General features: G+C 37.1%; 4 protein-coding genes and 1 pseudogene across 12 annotated transcripts; all 5 read left to right on the top strand.

Annotated features, from left to right (window-relative positions):
- Positions 1-102: 102 nt before the first annotated feature.
- Positions 103-3,969, top strand: T19D12.2 (VWFA domain-containing protein). Of its 3 annotated transcripts, NM_062955.6 has the most exons (10): positions 626-1,004; positions 1,052-1,239; positions 1,443-1,648; positions 1,697-1,848; positions 1,894-2,318; positions 2,976-3,082; positions 3,124-3,260; positions 3,307-3,384; positions 3,430-3,498; positions 3,544-3,969. In NM_062955.6, the coding sequence occupies exons 1-10, from the start codon at positions 745-747 to the stop codon at positions 3,752-3,754; spliced, it is 1,833 nt and encodes a 610-aa protein (NP_495356.3). In that variant the 5' UTR covers positions 626-744; the 3' UTR covers positions 3,755-3,969. The 3 variants fall into 3 exon arrangements, with proteins under 3 accessions (NP_001360064.1, NP_872039.1, NP_495356.3); NM_001373733.3 differs by having other exon boundaries at positions 103-1,004; positions 3,124-3,384; positions 3,544-3,963; NM_182239.7 differs by lacking the exons at positions 2,976-3,082; positions 3,124-3,260; positions 3,307-3,384; positions 3,430-3,498; positions 3,544-3,969 and having other exon boundaries at positions 103-1,004; positions 1,894-2,714.
- Positions 3,970-5,646: 1,677 nt separating this feature from the next.
- T19D12.1 (VWFA domain-containing protein) lies at positions 5,647-12,501 on the top strand (the record flags this gene model as incomplete). Of its 4 annotated transcripts, none has more annotated exons than NM_001356859.4 (16): positions 5,647-5,774; positions 5,824-6,118; positions 6,248-6,384; positions 6,428-7,111; positions 7,430-7,755; positions 7,806-8,011; positions 8,058-8,245; positions 8,298-9,369; positions 9,417-9,604; positions 9,809-10,101; positions 10,150-10,301; positions 10,347-11,424; positions 11,470-11,606; positions 11,656-11,733; positions 11,777-11,848; positions 11,896-12,100. In NM_001356859.4, the coding sequence occupies exons 1-16, from the start codon at positions 5,669-5,671 to the stop codon at positions 12,098-12,100; spliced, it is 5,217 nt and encodes a 1,738-aa protein (NP_001343784.1). In that variant the 5' UTR covers positions 5,647-5,668. The 4 variants fall into 4 exon arrangements, with proteins under 4 accessions (NP_001343784.1, NP_001343783.1, NP_001343782.1 ...); NM_001356860.4 differs by having other exon boundaries at positions 6,428-6,934; NM_001356861.5 differs by having other exon boundaries at positions 6,428-6,847.
- Positions 12,502-13,016: 515 nt separating this feature from the next.
- H43E16.1 (VWFA domain-containing protein) lies at positions 13,017-18,119 on the top strand. Of its 2 annotated transcripts, NM_001356862.3 has the most exons (11): positions 13,032-13,180; positions 14,125-14,398; positions 14,485-14,618; positions 14,662-14,962; positions 15,016-15,152; positions 15,196-15,399; positions 16,222-17,351; positions 17,396-17,535; positions 17,593-17,670; positions 17,718-17,789; positions 17,836-18,096. In NM_001356862.3, exons 1-11 carry the CDS (start codon positions 13,066-13,068, stop codon positions 18,038-18,040), a joined length of 2,790 nt encoding a protein of 929 aa, NP_001343774.1. In that variant the 5' UTR covers positions 13,032-13,065; the 3' UTR covers positions 18,041-18,096. The 2 variants fall into 2 exon arrangements, with proteins under 2 accessions (NP_495358.1, NP_001343774.1); NM_062957.6 differs by having other exon boundaries at positions 13,017-13,180; positions 15,196-17,351; positions 17,836-18,119.
- A 58-nt stretch (positions 18,120-18,177) lies between these two features.
- On the top strand, positions 18,178-18,804 carry C18H9.13 (annotated as a pseudogene). The gene is made up of 5 exons: positions 18,178-18,245; positions 18,295-18,372; positions 18,420-18,488; positions 18,534-18,694; positions 18,749-18,804. Coding segments are annotated over exons 1-5 (432 nt in total).
- ift-74 (Intraflagellar transport protein 74 homolog) lies at positions 18,773-22,293 on the top strand (the record flags this gene model as incomplete). Of its 2 annotated transcripts, NM_062958.6 has the most annotated exons (9): positions 18,773-18,973; positions 19,053-19,234; positions 19,393-19,498; positions 19,548-19,834; positions 19,889-20,396; positions 20,844-21,089; positions 21,142-21,419; positions 21,471-21,581; positions 21,630-22,293. In NM_062958.6, 9 exons carry the CDS (start codon positions 18,883-18,885, stop codon positions 21,693-21,695), a joined length of 1,875 nt encoding a protein of 624 aa, NP_495359.2. The 2 variants fall into 2 exon arrangements, with proteins under 2 accessions (NP_495359.2, NP_001343748.1); NM_001356863.3 differs by lacking the exon at positions 18,773-18,973 and having other exon boundaries at positions 19,097-19,234; positions 21,630-21,695.
- Between the last annotated feature and the right edge of the window lie 545 nt (positions 22,294-22,838).

The raw sequence follows: 22,838 nt of genomic DNA on the forward strand, positions 1-22,838 counted from the left end.
CGAAAACCACAGCTCCACAAACAAACTTTTTATGGGTCTTTATATCTCGGCAGTTTGGTTCTCCTTTCCTTCGCCCTTTTTTCACTTATCTTTCGAACTTTCTTCAATCAATTGCAATGCCTTTTATGTCGATTGATAACTGAAATGATAAATACAAACTTTTCTGATGATTGCCTTTTTTTCAGAAGAAAGCTTTGCTTTCGAACATGTAGTTTTTTCGCCAAAAATTTCTGATTTTTCGAAATAAAAATAGTCATACATAGAAACAGGGAAAAATCCATAATCTTTAACGTAGAATAACCAATCTGCAAATCACCGCACTGAACATCAAGTAATAAACATGATTGAAACCTTTACAATGTGCACAATTTCTAGAAAAAAAGTTATCATTGTCAAATTTTAAAATGTTGATAACCATTCGATGTTTACCAAAACGATTCACATGATGACCACCTCGTATATTGTTTCTTGTCACCCTTTTTATTCATGTTTGTATATCTATGTATCTAAAATTTCAGGTTTTTCAGAAATACTACAAATATAGAAGAAGCACTCAACCAATTCAAAATCTATTTAAAATTTTGAAATTAACTAATGTTTCCTGTAATATAGATTAATCTTATAGGTGACCGGAATGTAGCGACCACTACTCGTGTAACTACTGGTAGACCTACAGTAGGACCTTGGCAAATCTGTCCAAATCAACAAACCGTATTCAAGGGGCAAGTCGGAGTAATTTATGAGATGCTTCCAGCCTCCACTCAACAAAATGCTATCAACGCATTTGTGGAGAATGTGCTATTGAATTCAAACTTCTACGGATTGGCTTTGGATATTCTAACCCATGACAATAGAACACTTGTCACTGCTATTCCATACCCAACAACTGACAAATACAATGTTCAAGGATATGGAAGTGCGAGAAGTGTAGATGAATTTAGAAATCAAGTTATTGCGTTCAATGGAATGATTCAACCTATTTCACAATCCAGCAGTATTTCAGAGTATGTTAATAACAATTTTCATGTGAAGATTTTCATTTATTTTTCAGTGCACTTTTGTACGTTACGACCAGTCTGCCAGCTGGAGGTGTTAAGTCATCACTTATTATCGTTGGAAATAGCGCAGCGATGATTGACAATATCGCACCGATATTAACAAACCAGTTGCGATCGGATTTCGATATATATACAGTTGGTGTTGGCAGTGGCGCCGTTGATTTGTCGCCTCTATCTTCGGGTAAGATTTTAGAAAAACCTTGAGATTGTACTAGAAATTTTCAGTTCTGAAATAGTTTTCTAAAAAGGCTTATTTTTTCGTTTTGTACACACCGGTTTTCATTTTATCAAAGAACAAATTCAACATTTTGAGATTTGAAAACTTGTGATCTGTACATTTAAAGAACGAAAAAAAAATCCTTTGTCATCGGCAGAATTCTTCAGGAACTGGATTCTCGTTTACTGGAGACACTCAACAAGTTGCTGACCAAATTGGCCTTAAAATGGCATCTTCAAGCCCATCTGTATACTGTCCACCTCCTGTAACTACTGTTCGACCTACAGTAGGACCTTGTCAGTGTACCGGAAGATGGGTTTATAATGGAGACTTGGCCATCGCGTTTGAAAATATCAAGACTAATGGATCACAGGTACGGATTTATCAACTGTCATAAGATTATAAAAACTATAAAGTTTAGAGCGTAGCAAATTTCCTGAGCAATACGCTATTGAAGAATCCAGATTCATATGGTCTTACAAATGATGTCAATGGAAACCAACCATCGCAATTAACTCTTATCCCATATCCAGATTCAAATACATATCCAACTTATCCATATGGATGGATCAGGTATTGAAATCACACGTTCAGGATTACATTTAACATATATTTAAGATCGGTTAATGATATTGGAAACTACATTGATGCAATTTCTCCCCTTCCACTGGCCACCCCGGATCCGCGAATCTCAGATGCTTTAACTTTTATTAGTGCACAGCCAACAACTCTGAATTCGAAAGTAGTCCTTCTCGTTGGATCAAATGGAACTAATGTCAATGCAGCAATGGATTCTGCAAATCAGTTGAAGAATGCAGGTTATCTCGTTATAACGGTTGCTCAGACAACTGCTGCCAGTGTCTTCCAACCGTTAGCTTCTGGAAGTCAGTTTGCTTTACACATTGGGGATGGAAATGATGATGCTGTGGCTGCGCAGATAGCAAGCATGTTACTTGATTATAGTTTCACGTGCTTCGACGATGGATCTAGCACTCCTTCTCCTACTACACGATGCCCCGGTACCCAAGGAACAACTCAACCAGGTACAATTGGAACAACAGTGACAATACCACCAAGTTAGATTGGTTCCACAATTACACACTGTAGTATAACTGTAGTATAAATTGTTCACGTATGTACAAAACAAATTGTTGAATATTTCCACCAAAAATAGATACGCTTTATTAAAACTTTTGATACTACTCCTTCTCTACCCGCCATTTTTCCTAGAACATTTTCTTTGATAAAAAGTTACCTTTTTTGTGTTTTTAGACATACTTTTTTTTAAAGTGGAATAGTACCAAAATTTTATTAGAGGAATACGTGTCATTCTTTTAGAGTTAATATATTATATTTTTGTTGGTTTTTTTACTATTTCCGTTCTTAATCAAAACAAATTGACAATACAATGACAATACGACTCATCCATTTAGATTTAAACAACTGTCAATAAACGTAAACTCTTCGCGTTTAGAAACACTGATAACCATGTGTTTGTAATATTTGATAGCCGCTGGTACATTTTTTCCTGTCACGCTTTGTCCACCCTTCTATATTCATATTCATGAAAAATCGATTTCAGGATTCTTAGAAACGTTATATGATAAACATACATATCAGAAGCACTCAATATTTACAAAATACTAATTTGATAAAATTAAAAACAGAAAAAAATTGTTGTAAAAATATTATTTTCACAGGGTTTTCAACTACAACAAGCCTTTCTCCATCTACCTCAAGCTCATCACCATTCAATGGAAAAATTGCTACAGTCTTTGAATTGAATGCAGTTCAACCTGAAATTCAGGTAAGCAATATTCACCAAAGAAATCTCAATTCATGTTTTAGAACATCATACATTTCGTGAGAAATAACTTGTACAACTCTACAAACTATGACTTTGCCACTGTTTCCGAAGCCATAAATATTCCATATGCTTTCACAGATAATTACAACTCAAACATTTTGCAATACGGCATAGCAAAGCAAGAAGTTCAAGCAATTTCACAAAATTACTTATTGGATTTACAGGAGCTTGATAGATCTTCAGAGCAATGTTGATACTCTTTACATTAACGCATTTTCAATGAGGGATGCAACAATTTCAGAGTAACCATTATGCCGAAATTGTAAATCGTATTATTTTTATTTCAGTGGCCTCGTGTGGCTGATCAATAACTACCCATATGGAATAAACACTATTATCATTGTCGTCGGATATCAGTAATATTATTTGATCCAAATAACATACCTAAGAATATTTTTCAGTGATGATGAAAACCCCGCAACGACTACATTCATTCTTGAAACTCTCAGAGCTCAGGGATATAAAGTTATAACGGTAGCTGCTGGTGTAGGGCATGGAGATTTATCTGGAATTGCTGACAAACCAGAATGGTATTTCCAAGTCAATGACTCAAATGGACAAACTATTGCTGATGCGATTTCAGAAGTTCTTTGCAGTTTGCAATTTCTGTAAACATTAATAAAAAAATATGGTGTTTCTACTGTTTAACTTCTCACAGTTACAGTTTAAATTTCTTTGAAGAATTTGCAATATGTAAACTACATAGAAATTTATGTGCACATAAAGGAACACTTAACTGTTAAAAATGTATAAAATGTAACAATATATTCTTGATCACTGTTTGTTGTGACTTCAAAAATTGCAATAAATTTATGGGAAAAAGATTATTGGTCTTGTGTTATGTACTTATGTTACAATTATGTGTGGAGCTGTAATGTGTTTTTTTAATGGGAAACGTGCCACCTGAACTGAACTCATGAGTCGATTCCAGATAACAAGACCAAAGTTCAGCTAGATTTTTTAAATGAAATTGCTACAACATTTGAGTACAAAACTGGCAAACGGACAGTTCATCCATAGAAAAGTGTTGTCAAAATGTTTTAAAGTTATAGTGCAGATCTACATGAATTGTTTGGTAAATTCATTGTCAACTTGTAAAATATGTTTAAGTTTGGAATTGAAAAATCGAGACTCTGAAATAACGTTGCGTGGGAAAAATTTTCAATAAGGAAAAAAGAGAAAAAAGAAGTACATAGAGGTAGAGACAAATTTGATTGATAAACTTGAAACCTGGATAAAGGTGGAGCATATTATAGAATTTTTTTCAATAGTATACTTTAAGATTAGCTTGAGAGACCTCAAAAATACACACAAAATACGTTGGAAATACATCATTAGGCTTCTGATAACTTCATAATTTTTTAAAGTTCAACTACAACTTTTGAATTAGTGAGTCATAGTGTCAGTTGTAATCTAATAAACAAACTTTCCAATGTTTCAAAACTTCATTACATTTTCTTATCAATCCATTTTTCGGAACTGTTAGTTTTCGATTATAATAAATATTAACAAAATCACACTTTTATTCGAACCAATTTTATGAGCAGATTACATCAATCAGAAAATTATTTACTGCAACTGATGGAAACGCCTTTGAAATTGAAACTTCTAAAAAGCAAACTACAGCTCATTCACTTGCATCCAAATTTACGACCTTCCATTGAATGGAATGCGATTATCAGTACTCTCAATTGAATAAGAGTATAGAAACAGTTTTCTACGCTTTCCTTGTTCACCGCAAAGTGCCCACCGACTATTCAAACAATTAAACTTTATTGAAAAACTGATAAGTGAATTTGAACAGAAATTGGTCGTTGGCAAATTGATAAAGCACATTATATTCTTCCTGACGCCAGGATTCCCACTACTTTTTTCTCGTGCAAAAGTTTTTAGTCATTTCATAAACGTCATTTCATAGATTTATTGACGTTGAAATTATGTTGTTTCAAAGATGAGCTGACTCTGTTTTAGATCTGTGAAAAGTTAATATTAAAAAACCGACCAATAATCCCTATTGTTCTCGATTCTCTGAGATCCCTCCAGAGAAAAATATAAATTTTAAGTCACTAAATTATTTTTTTAACTTTCAAATAATTTACTTAATAAACAATTACTACTCGATAATGATCCATAAAGTATCTATAATTTTAATGTATTAAACAAATTTTGATAAGCCTATTAAATGTTTAGATTTTCATACAACAAAACAATTCGGAAAAAGACATATCTTGTTATATCAAAGCGGATGTTGTGAAAAAAACGAAACCTTTTTTTAAAATAAAAACAAACTATTTTATAGATTATTTACACCTTTCACCTTGATTAAAAATTAAAAAAGAATACATTGCAACATGAAAATGCCACTCAATGGTAGCATTTACATACACTGATAAGACCATTTGAACCACACCTTTCATTATTGAAATTAATGCAACATACGCTTTTTTTCCAGTGATTTATTAGTTTTTTATGCAGAACAGACAGTTTCAAATGCCAAGAATTTCAGGTTCGAGAGAGTAGAAGACGATGTTTCGGGACCTTGGCAGGGTCCACATCGTTTCTTTTGCCGTCGGAATCGTAGGATTAGCTGTTGGAATTACTGGAATCGTTTTGGCAATTGTATTTGGAACTGGTGAGTATAAAAAACCATAGAAGTTCACATTTTCAATTGGTTAATTTAGCACAATCAACTTGCACCACTCCTTCACCACCGCCAGTTTGTCCAACCTGTCCCACGCAAACTGCGCAATGTAACACAAATCTATTTTCAATAAGTACTCAAGTCAATAATTTAAAATGGAATGATGATTACAATAATACGAATAGTCCCGCTTACATTGATGCTGTTAAGAACATAACCAGTGCACTTACTGCAACTCTGAACACTGGTTTAAATACCGCCTCATCATCTGGATTTTACCGAGTTCTTGCCGTATCTACGACGAACAATGTGAATGTTCAGATTTCAGCTCTTCGGTTAGTTATTTGACACGTTTTAGTCGCGTAAGTTTCTCTGTAAAACTCGTTTTAGTACTGTTGAAAATGATGTTTTATAATCTTAAAAACACCCCAGAACTACCAAAAATTACACGTACACACTTCCAGGCAAGGATCTGATAATTCGGTTGTGGCTATCGGAAACGGAGCTATTTCTTCAACTTCTGATCTTGGGCAAATGCCCACTGATAAGAATGTTAACAGTGTAATCACTTCTGACAATACGACATATTCGGATGTGACCAGTGAGTTAACATTGAATCGCTTTTTGCAATAAATTATTTTCAGCTGCTCCACAGGCATGTGATAAAACTATAATTCAATCCGACTGTCCTTCGACTGTTGCTCCTGTAACATGCTCAACAATGCCTATGCCGACAACACAACCACTTGTCACTTCAACCGCCCCAGAAGTTACCACAACAGTAGCCCAGACAACAACGGCTCCAATTGTCACGACTGCTAATACCACAACTCAGGGAGTTACTACGACGGCTGGAGTTACCACAACAGTAACTAGGGCTCAAAACTCAACTTTGGCTGCAACTACGACTGCTCCGTCTACGAACACTACAACTCAGGGTGTTACTACAACAGTTGGAAAAACAACAACAGTTACTACTGCTCAAAATTCAACATGGGCCGCTACTACGACTGCTTCCAATACCACTACACAGCCAGTTGTTACAACATCAACAAGTACCCAAGGTATTTCAACCACAACAGCACAGGCCACGCCATCAAGTTCTGTAATCCCAACGACCACACAAACTACACAACGGCCCACCAGCACAGGTATCCCTAGCACAGTCTCAACATCGCAAGGAACCAGCAGTACATCCCCGATCCCTTCCACCACGCAAACCTCATCAAGTGCTCCGAGCACCTACACCTCGAATTTCACCCCATCCCCCACAACAACTCTACTGACAAGTACTATCGCTCCGAGTACCCAAGGAGTTCCCACTTCTAGTAAGTCTTCCTCCCCCAACAGTACCCCAACAACAACTATCACACCTGGAGCGCCCTCATCCACTCTAGGATCATCAAGTTCAACAATAGTGTCTACTACTATTACCCCGAGTACCCCAAAAGTCTCCACTTTGACATTGAGTCAGTCCCCCACTCCCACCAGCACCCCACTGGTAGTCTCCTCTTCCTCATCAGGATCCAGCTCGACTGTGGTAACTAGTACTATTACACCAAGTACTCAAGGAGTCCCAACTTCCACATCTAATCAGCCAACTCCCTCCACCAGTAACCCAACAACTCCTAAATCCACCGTTACAGCATCCCCATCGACGACAGGAGCCACCTCAACTGCTAGTCCTTCAACTATCACATCATCAGCACCTACTTCCCAGTCGCATTCTCCTTCATCCACTATGACGTCAACTGTTCCAGTGACATCAACCTTCGCGTCAACAACTACAACAGTGCCAATAACAGTTGCACCAGGTCAATGTTATTGCCAATCAAATGTTGCTGTGGCATTCGAGCTTACTAGTGGAACATCGGATCTTGACCTGGACATTCAGAATTTCATTGCGAACTATTTGTTCTTTTACTCCGGAGCTCCTTACATCCTTGGTGATTTGACAGACAACAGAACTGCGGTAACGATTGTATCACAAATGCAATACTATAATAATTTATGGGCCTTCAGATCTCTCTCGTTCCATTCCCTAACGATGACACTCTATCCGATCTGATGACCTATGGAGCTGAACAAACACCATCAGGAATATCAGCAGCTTTGGATACATTCAACATTCTAGCAAGAGGAAATGCAGTCATTTCGGATGCATTTAACATTATTCCGAATATCACAAGAAAAGGTTATCAAGGATTTGTCATTCTCGTTGCCAACTCGTATGTTGAAAAAGATTTGATCCTCCGAACAATATCTTCATTTCAGTGATGAATCGGTTCAAGCTTCGGTTGATTCTGCTACAAACTTGAAGGCTCAAGGATTTAATGTAATTACGGTTGCATTTAAGTCAAGTGGAAAGTTTGATGTCTTAGCTTCACAACCATCATACAATTATACAATTGTGCAAGATGCTGATAAACGATACGTTGCAACACTTATCGGAAATGTTTTGAGTGAGTTTTCTAGTTGAAAAAATCATGAACAAAAAAGTAACTTATGTTTTAGACACTACGTATTGCAACAATCTTGCTGCCTCCAGTACTACTATGACTTCTGGAGTTTATTCTTCAACAGTCACTGTGACAACCCAAGGATCAAGCTCTCAGGCTCCATCCTCCACAGTTACCGTACCAACTACTGGCACTACTTCCGGCGCTGCATCCACAACTGGATCTATAACATCTACTCAACAAGCAACATCGACAAGTAGCGTAATTACAACAGGAAGCACATCAGCTCCTCAAAGTTCGACTGCTGTAAGTTCAACTACGACATCTCCTTCTACTACAACTGGAAGTACACCTGCTCCACAAAGTTCGACTGTAGCAAGCACGACTACAGTGTCACCATACACTACAACAGAATGCATCTGCACAACAGTCAGTAATACATTTGGTACTTCTACTACTCAAGGATTAACATCTTCATCTGCTCAAAGCACTGCGTCAACTGGAGTTTCCACAGTAGCTAGTTCAACAACTATCCCTCAAGGGTCATCCTCATCATCCCCACAATCTCCAACATCGGCTCAGCCAGCACAATCAAGTTCCACAAGTGCTGCTACAGTAACCGTATCTTCATCACAATCTCCAACATCTTCACCAGCTCAACAAAGTAGCACACCAGCTGGATCATCCACAGTAACTGTTCAGCAATCATCATCTTTTCAAAGTCCACAAAGTACAACACAAATAGGATCCTCCACAACAGTTCCATCGACTCAAGCTCCATCAAGCACATCTGGTGGGCCAACGACAACTCAAATCTGTCCAAATCAACAAACCGTATTCAAGGGGCAAGTCGGAGTAATTTATGAGATGCTTCCAGCCTCCACTCAACAAAATGCTATCAACGCATTTGTGGAGAATGTGCTATTGAATTCAAACTTCTACGGATTGGCTTTGGATAATCTAACCCATGACAATAGAACACTTGTCACTGCTATTCCATACCCAACAACTGACAAATACAATGTTCAAGGATATGGAAGTGCGAGAAGTGTAGATGAATTTAGAAATCAAGTTATTGCGTTCAATGGAATGATTCAACCTATTTCACAATCCAGCAGTATTTCAGAGTATGTTAATAACAATTTTCATGTGAAGATTTTCATTTATTTTTCAGTGCACTTTTGTACGTTACGACCAGTCTGCCAGCTGGAGGTGTTAAGTCATCACTTATTATCGTTGGAAATAGCGCAGCGATGATTGACAATATCGCACCGATATTAACAAACCAGTTGCGATCGGATTTCGATATATATACAGTTGGTGTTGGCAGTGGCGCCGTTGATTTGTCGCCTCTATCTTCGGGTAAGATTTTAGAAAAACCTTGAGATTGTACTAGAAATTTTCAGTTCTGAAATAGTTTTCTAAAAAGGCTTATTTTTTCGTTTTGTACACACCGGTTTTCATTTGATCAAAGAACAAATTCAACATTTTGAGATTTGAAAACTTGTGATCTGTACATTTAAAGAACGAAAAAATAAATCCTTTGTCATCGGCAGAATTCTTCAGGAACTGGATTCTCGTTTACTGGAGACACTCAACAAGTTGCTGACCAAATTGGCCTTAAAATGGCATCTTCAAACCCATCTGTATACTGTCCACCTCCTGTACCATCAACTGCTGCACCAAGCACTTCTACAGCAGTCCCTACAACTACAGTACCCGTAACAACAACCATAGCGACCACTACTCGTGTAACTACTGTTCGACCTACAGTAGGACCTTGTCAGTGTACCGGAAGATGGGTTTATAATGGAGACTTGGCCATCGCGTTTGAAAATATCAAGACTAATGGATCACAGGTACGGATTTATCAACTGTCATAAGATTATAAAAACTATAAAGTTTAGAGCGTAGCAAATTTTCTGAGCAATACGCTATTGAAGAATCCAGATTCATATGGTCTTACAAATGATGTCAATGGAAACCAACCATCGCAATTAACTCTTATCCCATATCCAGATTCAAATACATATCCAACTTATCCATATGGATGGATCAGGTATTGAAATCACACGTTCAGGATTACATTTAACATATATTTAAGATCGGTTAATGATATTGGAAACTACATTGATGCAATTTCTCCCCTTCCACTGGCCACCCCGGATCCGCAAATCTCAGATGCTTTAACTTTTATTAGTGCACAGCCAACAACTCTGAATTCGAAAGTAGTCCTTCTCGTTGGATCAAATGGAACTGATGTCAATGCAGCAATGGATTCTGCGAATAAACTTAAAAATGCAGGATATCTTGTCATAACGGTTGCTCAGACGGCTGCTGCAAGTGTTTTCCAACCGTTGGCTTCTGGAAGTCAGTTTGCTTTACACATTGGGGATGGAAATGATGATGCTGTGGCTGCGCAGATAGCAAGCATGTTACTTGATTATAGTTTCACGTGCTTCGACGATGGATCTAGCACTCCTTCTCCTACTACACGATGCCCCGGTACCCAAGGAACAACTCAACCAGGTACTATTGGAACAACAGTGACAGTACCACCAAGTTCAAGTTCGATTGGTTCAACAGCTCCTCAAGGATCAAGCTCAATTCAACCAATTGCTTCATCAAGTACGATGGGATCGACAGCCGGATCGTCATCACCTCAACCAACTGTATCATCTACTTCGGTTCCGTCATCCACAGGAGCAACTAGTTCAGGATCGAGCACCACTGTTGGATCCAGTACGGTGGGTGCAACACAAACTTCGGTATCATCGAGCACGGTGCCTAACACTGGATCCACTGGTTCAACTGTAACTAACCCATCAACATCTTCAAGTACTTCTGGATCATCATCCACTCAATCTATTCCATCATCAACTGCGGCAAACACAGGGTCGTCCACTAGTGGTCCAACTGTAGCAACTACACAAGGATCCTCTTCAACGCAGACAAATTCCAATACTGGATCAACCACTGTAGCCACAACTGTTACACAAGGATCTTCAACTGGAGGTAACTCTGGATCAACTACTGTAAATTTTCAAAGCAGTAGTGTTGCATCAACAGTAGCATCCAGTACAGCTAACATCGAATCATCCACGACTCCAATTCCAACATGTGCATCACCATATAGTGGAAAGATTGCAACTGTTTTTGAATTGAATGCAAATAGTGCCACGGTAAAAATAAAAATATGTATGGTTATTTTATCAATCAATTTTCAGAATATTGTAAACTTTGTGAGCAATAATTTGTACAACTCAGCCAACTATGATTTTACTAATAGTACAGAAGCAATTAATGTACCGTATGGGCAAACCGATCATTATGCCACCCAGATTTTGCAGTATAATGGAACAAAGTATGCTCAATGTTTAATTTCATTTTAAAATGTTATACAAAACTTTCAGGAGTTTATCGAATCTTCAGGACAACGTGTCTGACTTATTGACCAGTGCCATTTTGCTAATCGATGCCACAATTTCCGAGTGAGTGAATATTTCAGCAAAATTCTGATTAATGTATTTGCAGCGGTCTTCAATGGCTTCAAACTAATAGAGATCCAGCTGGAACGAATGCAGTTATCATTGTTGTTGGAAACGAGTAAGATTTGTGTTTTTTTCAAATTCTTTATTAATCTACAATTTCAGCGATGATGAAAACCCCGCAATGACTACATTCACTCTTCGAGACCTCAGAGCACAAGGATATAAAGTGATTTCGGTAGCTGTTGGTGAAGGTCATGGAGATTTTTCCCCAATTCCTGATAAACCAGAATGGTATTTCCAAGTAAACGACTCAAATGGACAAAATATTGCTGATCAGATCTCATCTATTCTTTGCAACTTGAAATAATCATCTCCCCACTGATATCTTTCCTTACTGTGCAAGTTTACCCATTTCTTTCAGAAATAAATACTTTACCCATATCGAAGCGCTTGCTTCGTTTATATGTGTCACTAAACGTTTCTCTGAACTTGCAAAATTTGCTGGAAATTAACTTTTATTGTGTCGACTTTTATATACAACACCAAAAAAAAACATAAATAATTTTATGCTCGGATGTTTTTAGGAATTGTCTGCTTACAAATTCATTATTTGTTCTTTTTAACAAATTTTTATTGAACAAGATTATATTTTTTGAAATAATTTCTACAGCGACGATATTCCATTGGTGTCTTCTTTCTGTCTCTTCTGTTTTAATTTTCCAAAATTTTCCGCTTACAGTGAAAATGAATAAACTATCAATAATTCGCATATTTTCACAATGATTCACAAATTATCATTTCGAAATGTAACCTAATAGCATTTCATCACAAATTCACACATTTATTTTTCAGAAATTAAATTGCCAAAAACATTCAGGAAAGTTGCTCCAAAATGTATGTACGCTTTATAAAACTGATTAATCAAACTGTTAATATATAAATAGTAGAATACCAGAGAAGCAAAACACTACACACTCGTTACTCATTCAAAGCTCAATTACGTCATTCCATAAATATTTCATATGAAATTTGATGTTCCGAAACTTGAGTTTCGAAACCCTTCATGATAATGATGACGTAACAATTGAAAGTTATTTTCTTGTAGAAAATAATCTACAGATTATTTGCACCTCCCGCAGCGATTAAAAGTTAAAACGAGTTAATGACACAGAAAAATGGCATTGGTGTTTAAAGTTTGTATGATGATAAGAGCTTCAGGAAGAGAACCACACCTTTCAAGTCAATGATATTTAGAATATATTTCAGACAATCGTTCATTTTTTATCATTCTCTTCTCAAAAAAGAAAGAACTAAATTTTCAGGTTCTTGGGGATGAGTTCCATGTTTAAGGACCTTGGCAGGGTTCATATTATTTCTTTTGCCGTTGGTATTGTTGGATTAGTTGTTGGTATTATTGGTATTGTATTAGCTATTGTTTTTGGAACATGTAAGTGTGTTATTTTATATAATTAATGTATTCATTTTTATGATTAAAAAATCAAACCACAATGGACTCATATTGGGACCACGTATAGTTCGTAGACCTGGAACAGTCAAAATGTCTTAATGTTTATGAAGATTAGGGCAACGTTCTGCAAGTTGGAAACTTCCTATTAGGCTTTAGCAGCTTGCTGTCAAAAATTAAGAGGTTGAGAAGCTAACACTATCTTGTCAGCAACTTGGCAATTTACTTGAGTGAAATGTTTTTTTTGACCGTATTTCTTCTATTAATATAGCTGCAATACTATTGTTCGATGGTCTTCCCGCTTGCAATACTAATAGGGAGTGCAAGACTATTAGGGAGTGCAATACTAATTTTCAGGACATTTTTCTGACTTTGAGCTTACTATTTTTTTCTGAAAAAAACTCGTATCTTATGTAAAAATTCAGAAAATTTGAATGCAATTGCAACAAAAAGGTACAATAACTTCAATTCCATAGAAATTTTACCAAAAATTTGTTGCAAAGTAGGAAAAAAATGTTGTAAAAATCTCAAAATTAGTGAGGTAGGTTTGTACCAAAAAAAGTAGACGCAAGACTATTAGGGAGTGCAACACTAATAGGGAGTGCAAGACTAATTTTCGGGAGGTGTTCGAGGGGCAATACTAATAGGGAGTGCAAGTCTAATAGGGAGGCCATATTAATAGAAGAAATACGGTAAACCAGATTCATGTTTTAAATTGAACTAAAATTATTCAATGTTGAGAAATGTGCGCAAGTAATCTAAAACTATATTTGTTAATTTGTAAATAGTATCTTGCTGCAAAACTTTCAGTAGGTTCCCCCCATTGCTAAAGTTGTTTCATACATTTTATGGTTTTCACTGGTTTTAAAGTGATTTGACAAACTAATCAAACTAATCAAAGGAGATCTCCTATGTTCTAATTTCAGCTTCCTGCCCTACGTGTAATACCTGCCCCACCCAAACACAATGTAACACAAACTTATTCTCTATAAGTACACAAGTCAATAGCTTAAAATGGAATAATGATTACTCTGATCCAAACAGCGACGCTTACAAATATGCAGTTAAGAACATAACGGATTCTCTTACATCATCTTTAGTCAGTGGTTTGAATAATGGACCGTCATCAGCATCGATGAATCATATTTTTGCAACTTCATCAACGTTCAACAGTGTTCAAGTCCAAATTTCTAAACTAGTGTTAGTTCCGATGGCATTTACTGTTTCAAGCAAGACATTTGAAACATTTAAGCCGATTTTTCATGATTTCTAACAATAACTTTCAGTCCAAATGGTGATAAGGTCATAGCAATTGGAAACGGAGCTATTTCTTCAACTGCAGCACAGGCCACAATTCCAAGTGATCAAAAAGTCAAAGAAGTGATTACTTCTCAAAATACAACATACTCGGATGTGAAAAGTGATTGAAAACTATTTTGTTTTTAGCAATACGGTTATTTCAGCGGCTTCCGATGCTTGTGATAAGAACATCACTCTGCCCGAATGCCCAGCAACTCCAACATGCCCGACACAATCATCGCAGTGTAACACCAATCTATTCGCAATAAGTACAGGAATTAACAACATGGTGTGGAACGTAGATTATTCGAATCCAAACAGCGATGCATACAAAAATGCGGTACAAAACATATCTGATAGTCTAACTCAATCACTCATCTCGGGTCTGAACACTGCATCCTCATTATATCGAATTCTTGCCGCAATGCCATCAAATAATATACAAGTTCAAATTTCCGCTCTTCGGTCAGTTTTGCTGGAAATATAAATATTGTTTTCAAAAACTTACGATCTTGCAGGCAAGGTTCTGACAATATGGTTGTAGCTATTGGAAACGGAGCAATCTCATCAACTTCTGATCTTGGAACAATGCCTACCGATCAAAATGTTAATAGCGTAATTACTTCTGATAATAGCACGTATTCAGATGTTCACAGTAAGTCTATACTGATTGATACTTCAAGATAAAGTATTTTCAGCGGCACCACAGGCTTGCAATAAAAATATAATTCAAACGGATTGTCCTGTCTGCTCAACTGCTGCTCCAGTTGTATGTACTACAGCTTCAAGTGCCCCAGCTAGTACCGCAGTAGTCACCACCACAATGCCAGTGACGACTGTGCAAACTACAGTAACATCCATCGGAACAAGTACATCACCCCAAGCAGTTGTCACTACAACAGGTAATCCCACCACAACTGCACAACTTTCTTCAAGTTCTAAAACCTTGACATCTACACAAACCACACAAGGATCTCCCAGCACGGTTTCACAAACTACACCAGGGGTATCGAGTGCTTCCACGGGCATGACAACTTCACAGGCTTCACTCAGATCCACTCAAAACTCTGTGACCAGCACACCGGGTTCTTTCACAGTAACATCCACACCCACAATCACAAGTACACAAGGAGCAATGGCATCCAGTTCATCAAACTCGCCAACTAGCACCCAAGCAATCAGTTCATCAACGGTAACTACGGTAGCATCCTCTACAATTGCTCCAACATCCTCACAGGAATCAAGTTCGATCGCTAGCTCATCAGCTCCATCTCAATCCACAACTGTGATCACAGTGTCAACTACTGCGACGGTTTCTTCCGGTCAGTCAACATCCACATTCGGAACAACCATCGGCCAGGGATCGTCATTTGGATCTTCCACAATTCAAACCACCCAGGGTACATCTTCATTTGCACCAATTCCTAGCACTGCTGGATCTTCATCTCAAACACCTGGTAGTATGAGTTCAACTGGTACGACTGTCGGCCAAATGTCTAGTTCATTCCAACCGACGGCACCCACTAGTCTAGGAACTATTATGACCACACCTGGTACCTCCTCAATTCCATCAATTAGCACTTCAGTTAATTCTGGGTCCAGCACAATTGGGTCCACTGTTACACAGGCACCATCATCTTCTACTAGCATGGGTCCCTCACCCTCTCAATCAACAGCCGGTAGCACAATGACTTCTGCACCACCAGTGACTTCTTCGTCTTCAGCTAATACTGGATCTACATCAAGTGGCACAACAGTGTCAGTTCAAACCACACAAGTATCATCTACAACATCTCCAGTTGCTAGTAGTTCTTCTCAAATGACTTCCACTCAGCAACCATCGGGAAGCTCAAGTTCTATTGGATCAACAGTTAATCAAGGTTCATCGTCAGTAACTACACAGCCTCCAGCAAGTTCGCGTTCAACAGCCTCTCAAGGATCAAGCTCAGCTCAACCAATCGCTTCATCGAGCACGATGGGATCGACAGCCGGATCGTCATCACCTCAACCAACTGCATCGTCTACATCGGTTCCGTCTTCCACAGGAGCAACTAGTTCAGGATCGACTGTTGGATCCAGTACAATGGGTTCAACACAGTCTTCGCTGCCATCGAGCACGATGACTAACACTGGATCAACTGGTTCAACTGTAACTAACCAGCTGGCCTCTTCAAGTACTTATGGTGCATCATCAACTGAGCCAATCGCATCATCCACAGCAAACCCAGGATCATCTACCAGCGGGCAAACAGCGGTCACTACCCAAGGATCTTCTTCAACTCAAACAAATTCTAATACTGGATCTACTGGATCAACTGTAACTAACCCTCCAGTATCTTCAAGCACATCTGGATCATCATCAACTCAGCCGATCGCATCATCAACAGCAAACCCAGGATCATCTACCAGTGGAACAACAGTAGTAACTACCCAAGGATCGTCCTCAACTCAAACAAATCCTAATACTGGATCTACAGGATCAACTGTAACTCAGCCATCGGCATTTTCAAGCACTTCTGCATCATCATCAACTCAACCGATTGCATCATCAACTACAGCAAACCCAGGATCATCTACCAGTGGACCAACAATTGCAAGTACGCAGGGATCATCTTCAACTCAAACAAATTCAAACACTGGATCGACCACTGTAGCTACTACTGTAACACAAGGATCCTCAACTGAAGGGAACACTGGGTCAACTACTGTAAATTCTCAAAGCAGTAGTGTTGCATCAACAGTAGCATCCAGTACATCTAACATTGTCTCATCCACTTCCCAAGCTCCAACATGTGCTTCTCCGTACAGTGGAAAGATTGCAACTGTTTTTGAATTGAGTGCAAACAGTGCGACGGTAAGAACAATCGTTTTGCCAATTTTTAAGTTTTAAATTTCCAGAATGTTGTAAACTTTGTGACCAATAATTTGTACAACTCAGTCAACTATGATTTTACTTCAACTACACAAGCAATCAATGTACCATATGGACAAACCGACAGTTATCCTACCAATAAATTTTTACAATATGGTGGGGCAAAGTATGTTTAATTTATTTTTGTTTTTGTTCAAATAACATAGCACGGCAAATATTTCAGGAGTTTAACGAATCTTCAAGACAACATATCTGATTTATTAGATAGTGCTATTTTGATGATGGATTCCACAATTTCCGAGTGAGTAAAACATTTATCAAAGTTCTGATTGATTAATGTATTTGCAGCGGGCTTCAATGGCTTCATGCTAATAGAGATCCAGCTGGAACAAATGCAGTTATCATTATTGTTGGAAACCAGTAAGATTTGTGAATTTTCAAATTTTTTATCAATCTACAATTTCAGCGATGATGAAAACCCCGCAATGACTACATTCACTCTTCGAGACCTCAGAGCACAAGGATATAAAGTGATTTCGGTAGCTGTTGGTGAAGGTCATGGAGATTTTTCCCTAATTCCGGATAAACAAGAATGGTATTTCCAAGTAAACGATTCAAATGGACAAAATATTGCTGATCAGATCTCATCTATTCTTTGCAACTTGAAATAATCATCTCCCCACTGATATCTTTCCTTACTGTGCAAGTTTACCCATTTCTTTCAGAAATAAATATATTACCTATAACAGAGCGCTTGATTGGTTTAAATGTGTCGCTAAAGGTTTCTCTAAACTTGGAAATTTTGCAGGAAATCATCTTTTATTGCGTCGATTATTTTATACACGACACCAAAAAAAAACATAAATAAAAAGCAAAGTAAGTTTTCATTAAATTCCTTAATTAATCAAAAACTTTAATTTTTCAGAAGTATATCTGATCTTCAGAGTAATATTGATACTCTTTCCACCAATGCTGTCTTATCGACAGACACTACAATTTCAGAGTAAGATATACATTTTTCGATAAACAAAATTGTTTAACTTTTTTCAGTGGTCTCAAGTGGCTTAGCGAGAGTTATCCGGACGGAACAAATACTGTTACCATTGTCGTTGGATACCAGTAAGATTATTTATATTACACGCCGTCTTCAAATATATATTTCAGTGTTGATGATAACAATGGAATGACATTACTCTATCTTAAGACTTTGAGAGATCAAGGTTATAAAGTTATAACGGTAGCTGCTGGTGTAGGACATGGAGATTTATCTGGAATTGCTGACAAACCAGAATGGTCTTTCCAAGTTAATAATTTCTTTCAACTATGTGGGTTCAATAAAAATATTACATGTTTCCATGGAAACGGTGTTCGTATTCTAGAGCGCACTTTCTCACATATTCCATAGCTGGAGTGTGCTTGTTTCTATGACAACTAAACACGCATCAACCACAAATACGTTATTCTAATCGCTTCTATTCACACAAAAGAGGTATTCATCTGAAAAATAAGAAGAATGGAACGCCCATCAACTGCATCTTCTCGTCCTCGAACCTCCACCGGAAGAGCACCGTCGGCACGGGCTAGACCTCCATCTGCAATGAGAGGTAATAGGGAAATTGTATTTTTCTTACCAAATCTATGTAGAAAAATAATAATTTTCGTTACCTAAAATAAAATTTGTAGCTCCTCCACCACAACCAACATACGAAAATCGTCCAACGACTGGAATGTCAATGAGAAACGGAGGGCCTCCTGTTCCTCCATCACGAAGTGGTATGATTCCAGTACCTCCGTCTAGATCTGGTGGACCTCCTGCACCGATGCCTGTGTCAAGAGCTGGGGGACCTCCAAGAGCACCTACTTCTGTAAGTATAGCTATAAAGCATCAAGAAAATCTACCTATCGGAAATAGATTTCCAAAATAAATTTCTAAAAACAACACTGACTGAACTTTAATTTTAATTGAGATTTAGATAGCACAATAGTAAATACATATTTTTCAAAATTTTTAATACATTTCCAGATGGGTGGACGCCCAATGACTGGAATGGCAAGACCTCCAACAGCCGGATTGAGACCAGTTACTCAACAAGGATTACGAGCTCCTCCGTCAAGAATGGGAACTGGAAGTATGTATATTCTAGACTCCATTCTAAATTTTAATCAAACATTTTCCAGACTCCCGTCAAGTATTTGACAAATCATACTACATCGGAGTTCTTCGAGCGAAACAAAACGCTATAAAAGTTGAAATATCTCGTATGAAAGAGAAACGAGATAAAGGAATAAAAGATCGAAATGAGCTACATGCATATGAATCAAGAGCATCTGCTCAAGCACAAGAGATTAGTGATTTGCAAGGAAAATTATTGGATTTGAATAAAATAATGGAAAAAATTCATTTGAATGGCGATATGTCGGATATTGAGTTAGAAGCAAGCAAAATGAAGGAACAAGCTGATGAGGTTAGATTACTGTAGATGAAAGATCACTTTAAGTTATAATTTATATAATTATAGATGAGATCATTAGCTGAAGAAGTATTTAATGAACGTCGTGCAAAAGAAGAGGAACTTCAAGGATTGGAAATAGAAGTTGAAGAACAAAAAAAGTTAAATGAAGCAGTAACACATGCAATGGATCCTCAAATGAAAGAAAAATATGAAGATTTAAAGTCTGAAGCGAAGCTTTTAAGAGAAAGAGTTGTAGAAATGGAAGCGAAAAATGAAGATTTAGATGATAGAATTTCAAAATATGAAATTGAAATTCGAAGTAATCCACTGAAAAAGAAGGCAATCCAACTACAAGAAACATTGGATACACTCAAAAAACAAGAGGAAAAACTAATGGAAGATATGCAAAGTGCACTAACACCAGAAGCATGGAGAGATAAAATGTCAGAAAATATGAAACAATTGAACGCAGATTTGGTTGTGATTGAGAAACAACACAAAACTGTTAAAGATCAAATTTCATTGGCTTCAGAAGAATTACACGAGTATGACTCACAAGGAGAAGCTCAAATCAGTACGTTTCCTTTTTTTGATAAGAAACTATTGTGCATTTGTGTTTGGTATTTGGTATTTGAAATGACGTATCTATTAAATATGTCATTGTTTTACCGCAAATAATTCTTCATGGAATTGTGCGTACACGGTCTTATAGGTGGAGTAGAGTTTGTTTTATATGATAGATAATGAACCTAAGTTGGCAAGGTTGAAGTGGCTTATGTAATTTTAATACATTTTAGAGCTGTAAAAATTTTAAGCACTACAGTCCATTTTCAATCATTTGAAACAAAATACCCACAGACACTAATCAATACATTCAATATGGCAATACAATATCAATACGTTCAAGTTTGACCATTATGGGATTTGAAAATCTGAAAATCTGAATTTTGAAAACATGACATGCAGATCACATTAAAAGTTAGAATCGAGTTTCAGAATTCAAAAAATAATAATATTTCAGTGGCTCATCACACAAAATATCTTGATCTACTTTCGAAAAGCACAATGCTTGACGATACGACTGAAAATTATCCACAGCAAATTGTCATTTATCAGCAAGACATTGAAGAATTCTCCGACGCAGTTGTACTGATTTTGAGAAAAATATCTGCCAATTTGAAGAAAGTGAATCTAGAAGATCAGATAACTGATTTAGATGAACGAGGTCTCACTTTACAGACCGGAAATGTGGATGAACTTAAAGAAAGTAGGTTTGATGAGCGATTAAAAATAACCCTCATTAAAAAATATTATTTCAGTGCATGTTCGACTTCAAGAAGAGCTTATATCAATTGAGGATATGGAATTGGCGTTAAATGAAGAAATTGATAATTTGGAAACTGAGGAGAAAAAAATAGATCAGGAATTGGCGGGAGTCGGGAAGAATGTAGATTCAGATGGGCTCCGACAAGAGCTTGAAGAACGTCAAAAAAGGCTTGAAGATGAAGCTCCAGCTCGTTCACATGAAATGCAACAGTTAGAAGCAAATGTAGCAAGTATAAGAAATGAACTTCATTCAATTCCAGGATACTCTCAAGTGAGTCGATATGGTTCTATATTAGTTTTACCAATTATAAATTTATTCCAGCACAAAATGCTTCGCGAACGACTGGAAGCTGTTGAGAAACGTACTGCTGCAAAATCACTTGACATGAGCTTGAGGAAGACTGAAATTGACTACGAAGATATTAAAACAGAGGTGTGGATTTTTTCCTAATCGAGTTAACAATATTTTACTTAATTTCAGAGCATTCGACTTCAGGAAGAATACAATAACATGCTTTTGACCAATCCATTTCAAAGATTCACCTGATTTATTAATTTTTCACTAAATTTATTTATTAAATTTACATTGAATATGCTGAACTGTTCCTGAAACAGCAAAAAAATTATTGGAAAATACTAATTAAAAAATTGAAAAATCTTTGCCTACAGTAGCTTTAAGGAACACGACAAACTTTATCTGAACATGTCTCGTCACGACTACCGTACCTTGAAATTTTCCCGCCCGATTTTCGCAATTTTCTTGCTGATGAATTTCTTTGTTTCTTTCCTGATTTTCTCGATTTTTAATCGTGTTTTTGTTTTTAGAATTTTTGGAAATTTGAGGAGAAGATATATATCAAGTATGAAGCACCCTTTCCGCAAGGTCGCCGTAGTTCCTTTTTTGTTTCCGTCGTTTTACCCTTTTCGGCGATCTTTTTGATTGATAACGTTTAAGTAAGGCTAGTTTTAAATTGAGTTTTCTCAATTTTTCTTCAATTATAACATTTCCATCATTTTTGCAGTCAAATAATATTGTAATTCTATTTAAAATATCGTTTGATTATATTTTGAGAACCTTTATTGATTGACTGTTAAATATAACGAATATATTCAACAGCTTAAACAAACAAATAAAATAAGTTCTATCTGCGCGAAAAGCTACAAAGGATACGAAGAAAAGTCAAGAAATCAATTCAAAAATTATGCCTAATTTTACATAGCCTTTTTTTTTGCTTGATAACGATATATTCACAACATTTTCTGGCTAAAGAAAGGTGGAAACGTTTTGTTGTTCTTCCAAGTTGTAGCTCGGGGGGCCGAAAAAAGTAGGCGCGATGCGGTCGACCGCGACGCAACTCATTTCTCTGCTTCTCTTTATTTCAGTAATCTTTGTTTCGTGGCGTGGTCTCGAGAAATAAATAGACGCAGGGTGTGGTGAGAAAATTGTCCGCAACCACCGCCCGGCAGCTAGATATTGAACCAATATCTCACGATAAACTTTTACCCTTTGCATACATGCTAAAATGAGAATTAAGAATACAGTTTTTATAGTAATCTGAACTTTTCGTTTTTTAAATGCCTGATAAGATTAGTTACTCGGGCTTCTGCCACGTAACATTCGTCTCTGCGTATCTCATCTTTGAACAAGCAATTTTCGTTGGCCGAGGTTTTGCGCTGCGGTCAAAACTAG

This window comes from Caenorhabditis elegans, chromosome II, assembly GCF_000002985.6.
Source record: "Caenorhabditis elegans chromosome II".
NCBI lineage: Eukaryota > Metazoa > Nematoda > Chromadorea > Rhabditida > Rhabditidae > Caenorhabditis > Caenorhabditis elegans.

Bases quoted from the DNA above. Each gene is read 5' to 3' on its own strand.
- T19D12.2 (NM_062955.6), top strand. From the start codon at position 745: ATGCTTCCAGCCTCCACTCAACAAAATGCTATCAACGCATTTGTGGAG. The intron at 3,261-3,306 runs GCAAGAAGTTCA...TTGGATTTACAG, and splicing joins TTGCAATACGGCATAGCAAA to GAGCTTGATAGATCTTCAGA. The intron at 3,385-3,429 runs GTAACCATTATG...TTTTTATTTCAG, and splicing joins AGGGATGCAACAATTTCAGA to TGGCCTCGTGTGGCTGATCA.
- H43E16.1 (NM_062957.6), top strand. From the start codon at position 13,066: ATGAGTTCCATGTTTAAGGACCTTGGCAGGGTTCATATTATTTCTTTT. The intron at 17,352-17,395 runs GTAAGAACAATC...TTAAATTTCCAG, and splicing joins TGAGTGCAAACAGTGCGACG to AATGTTGTAAACTTTGTGAC. The intron at 17,790-17,835 runs GTAAGATTTGTG...CTACAATTTCAG, and splicing joins ATCATTATTGTTGGAAACCA to CGATGATGAAAACCCCGCAA.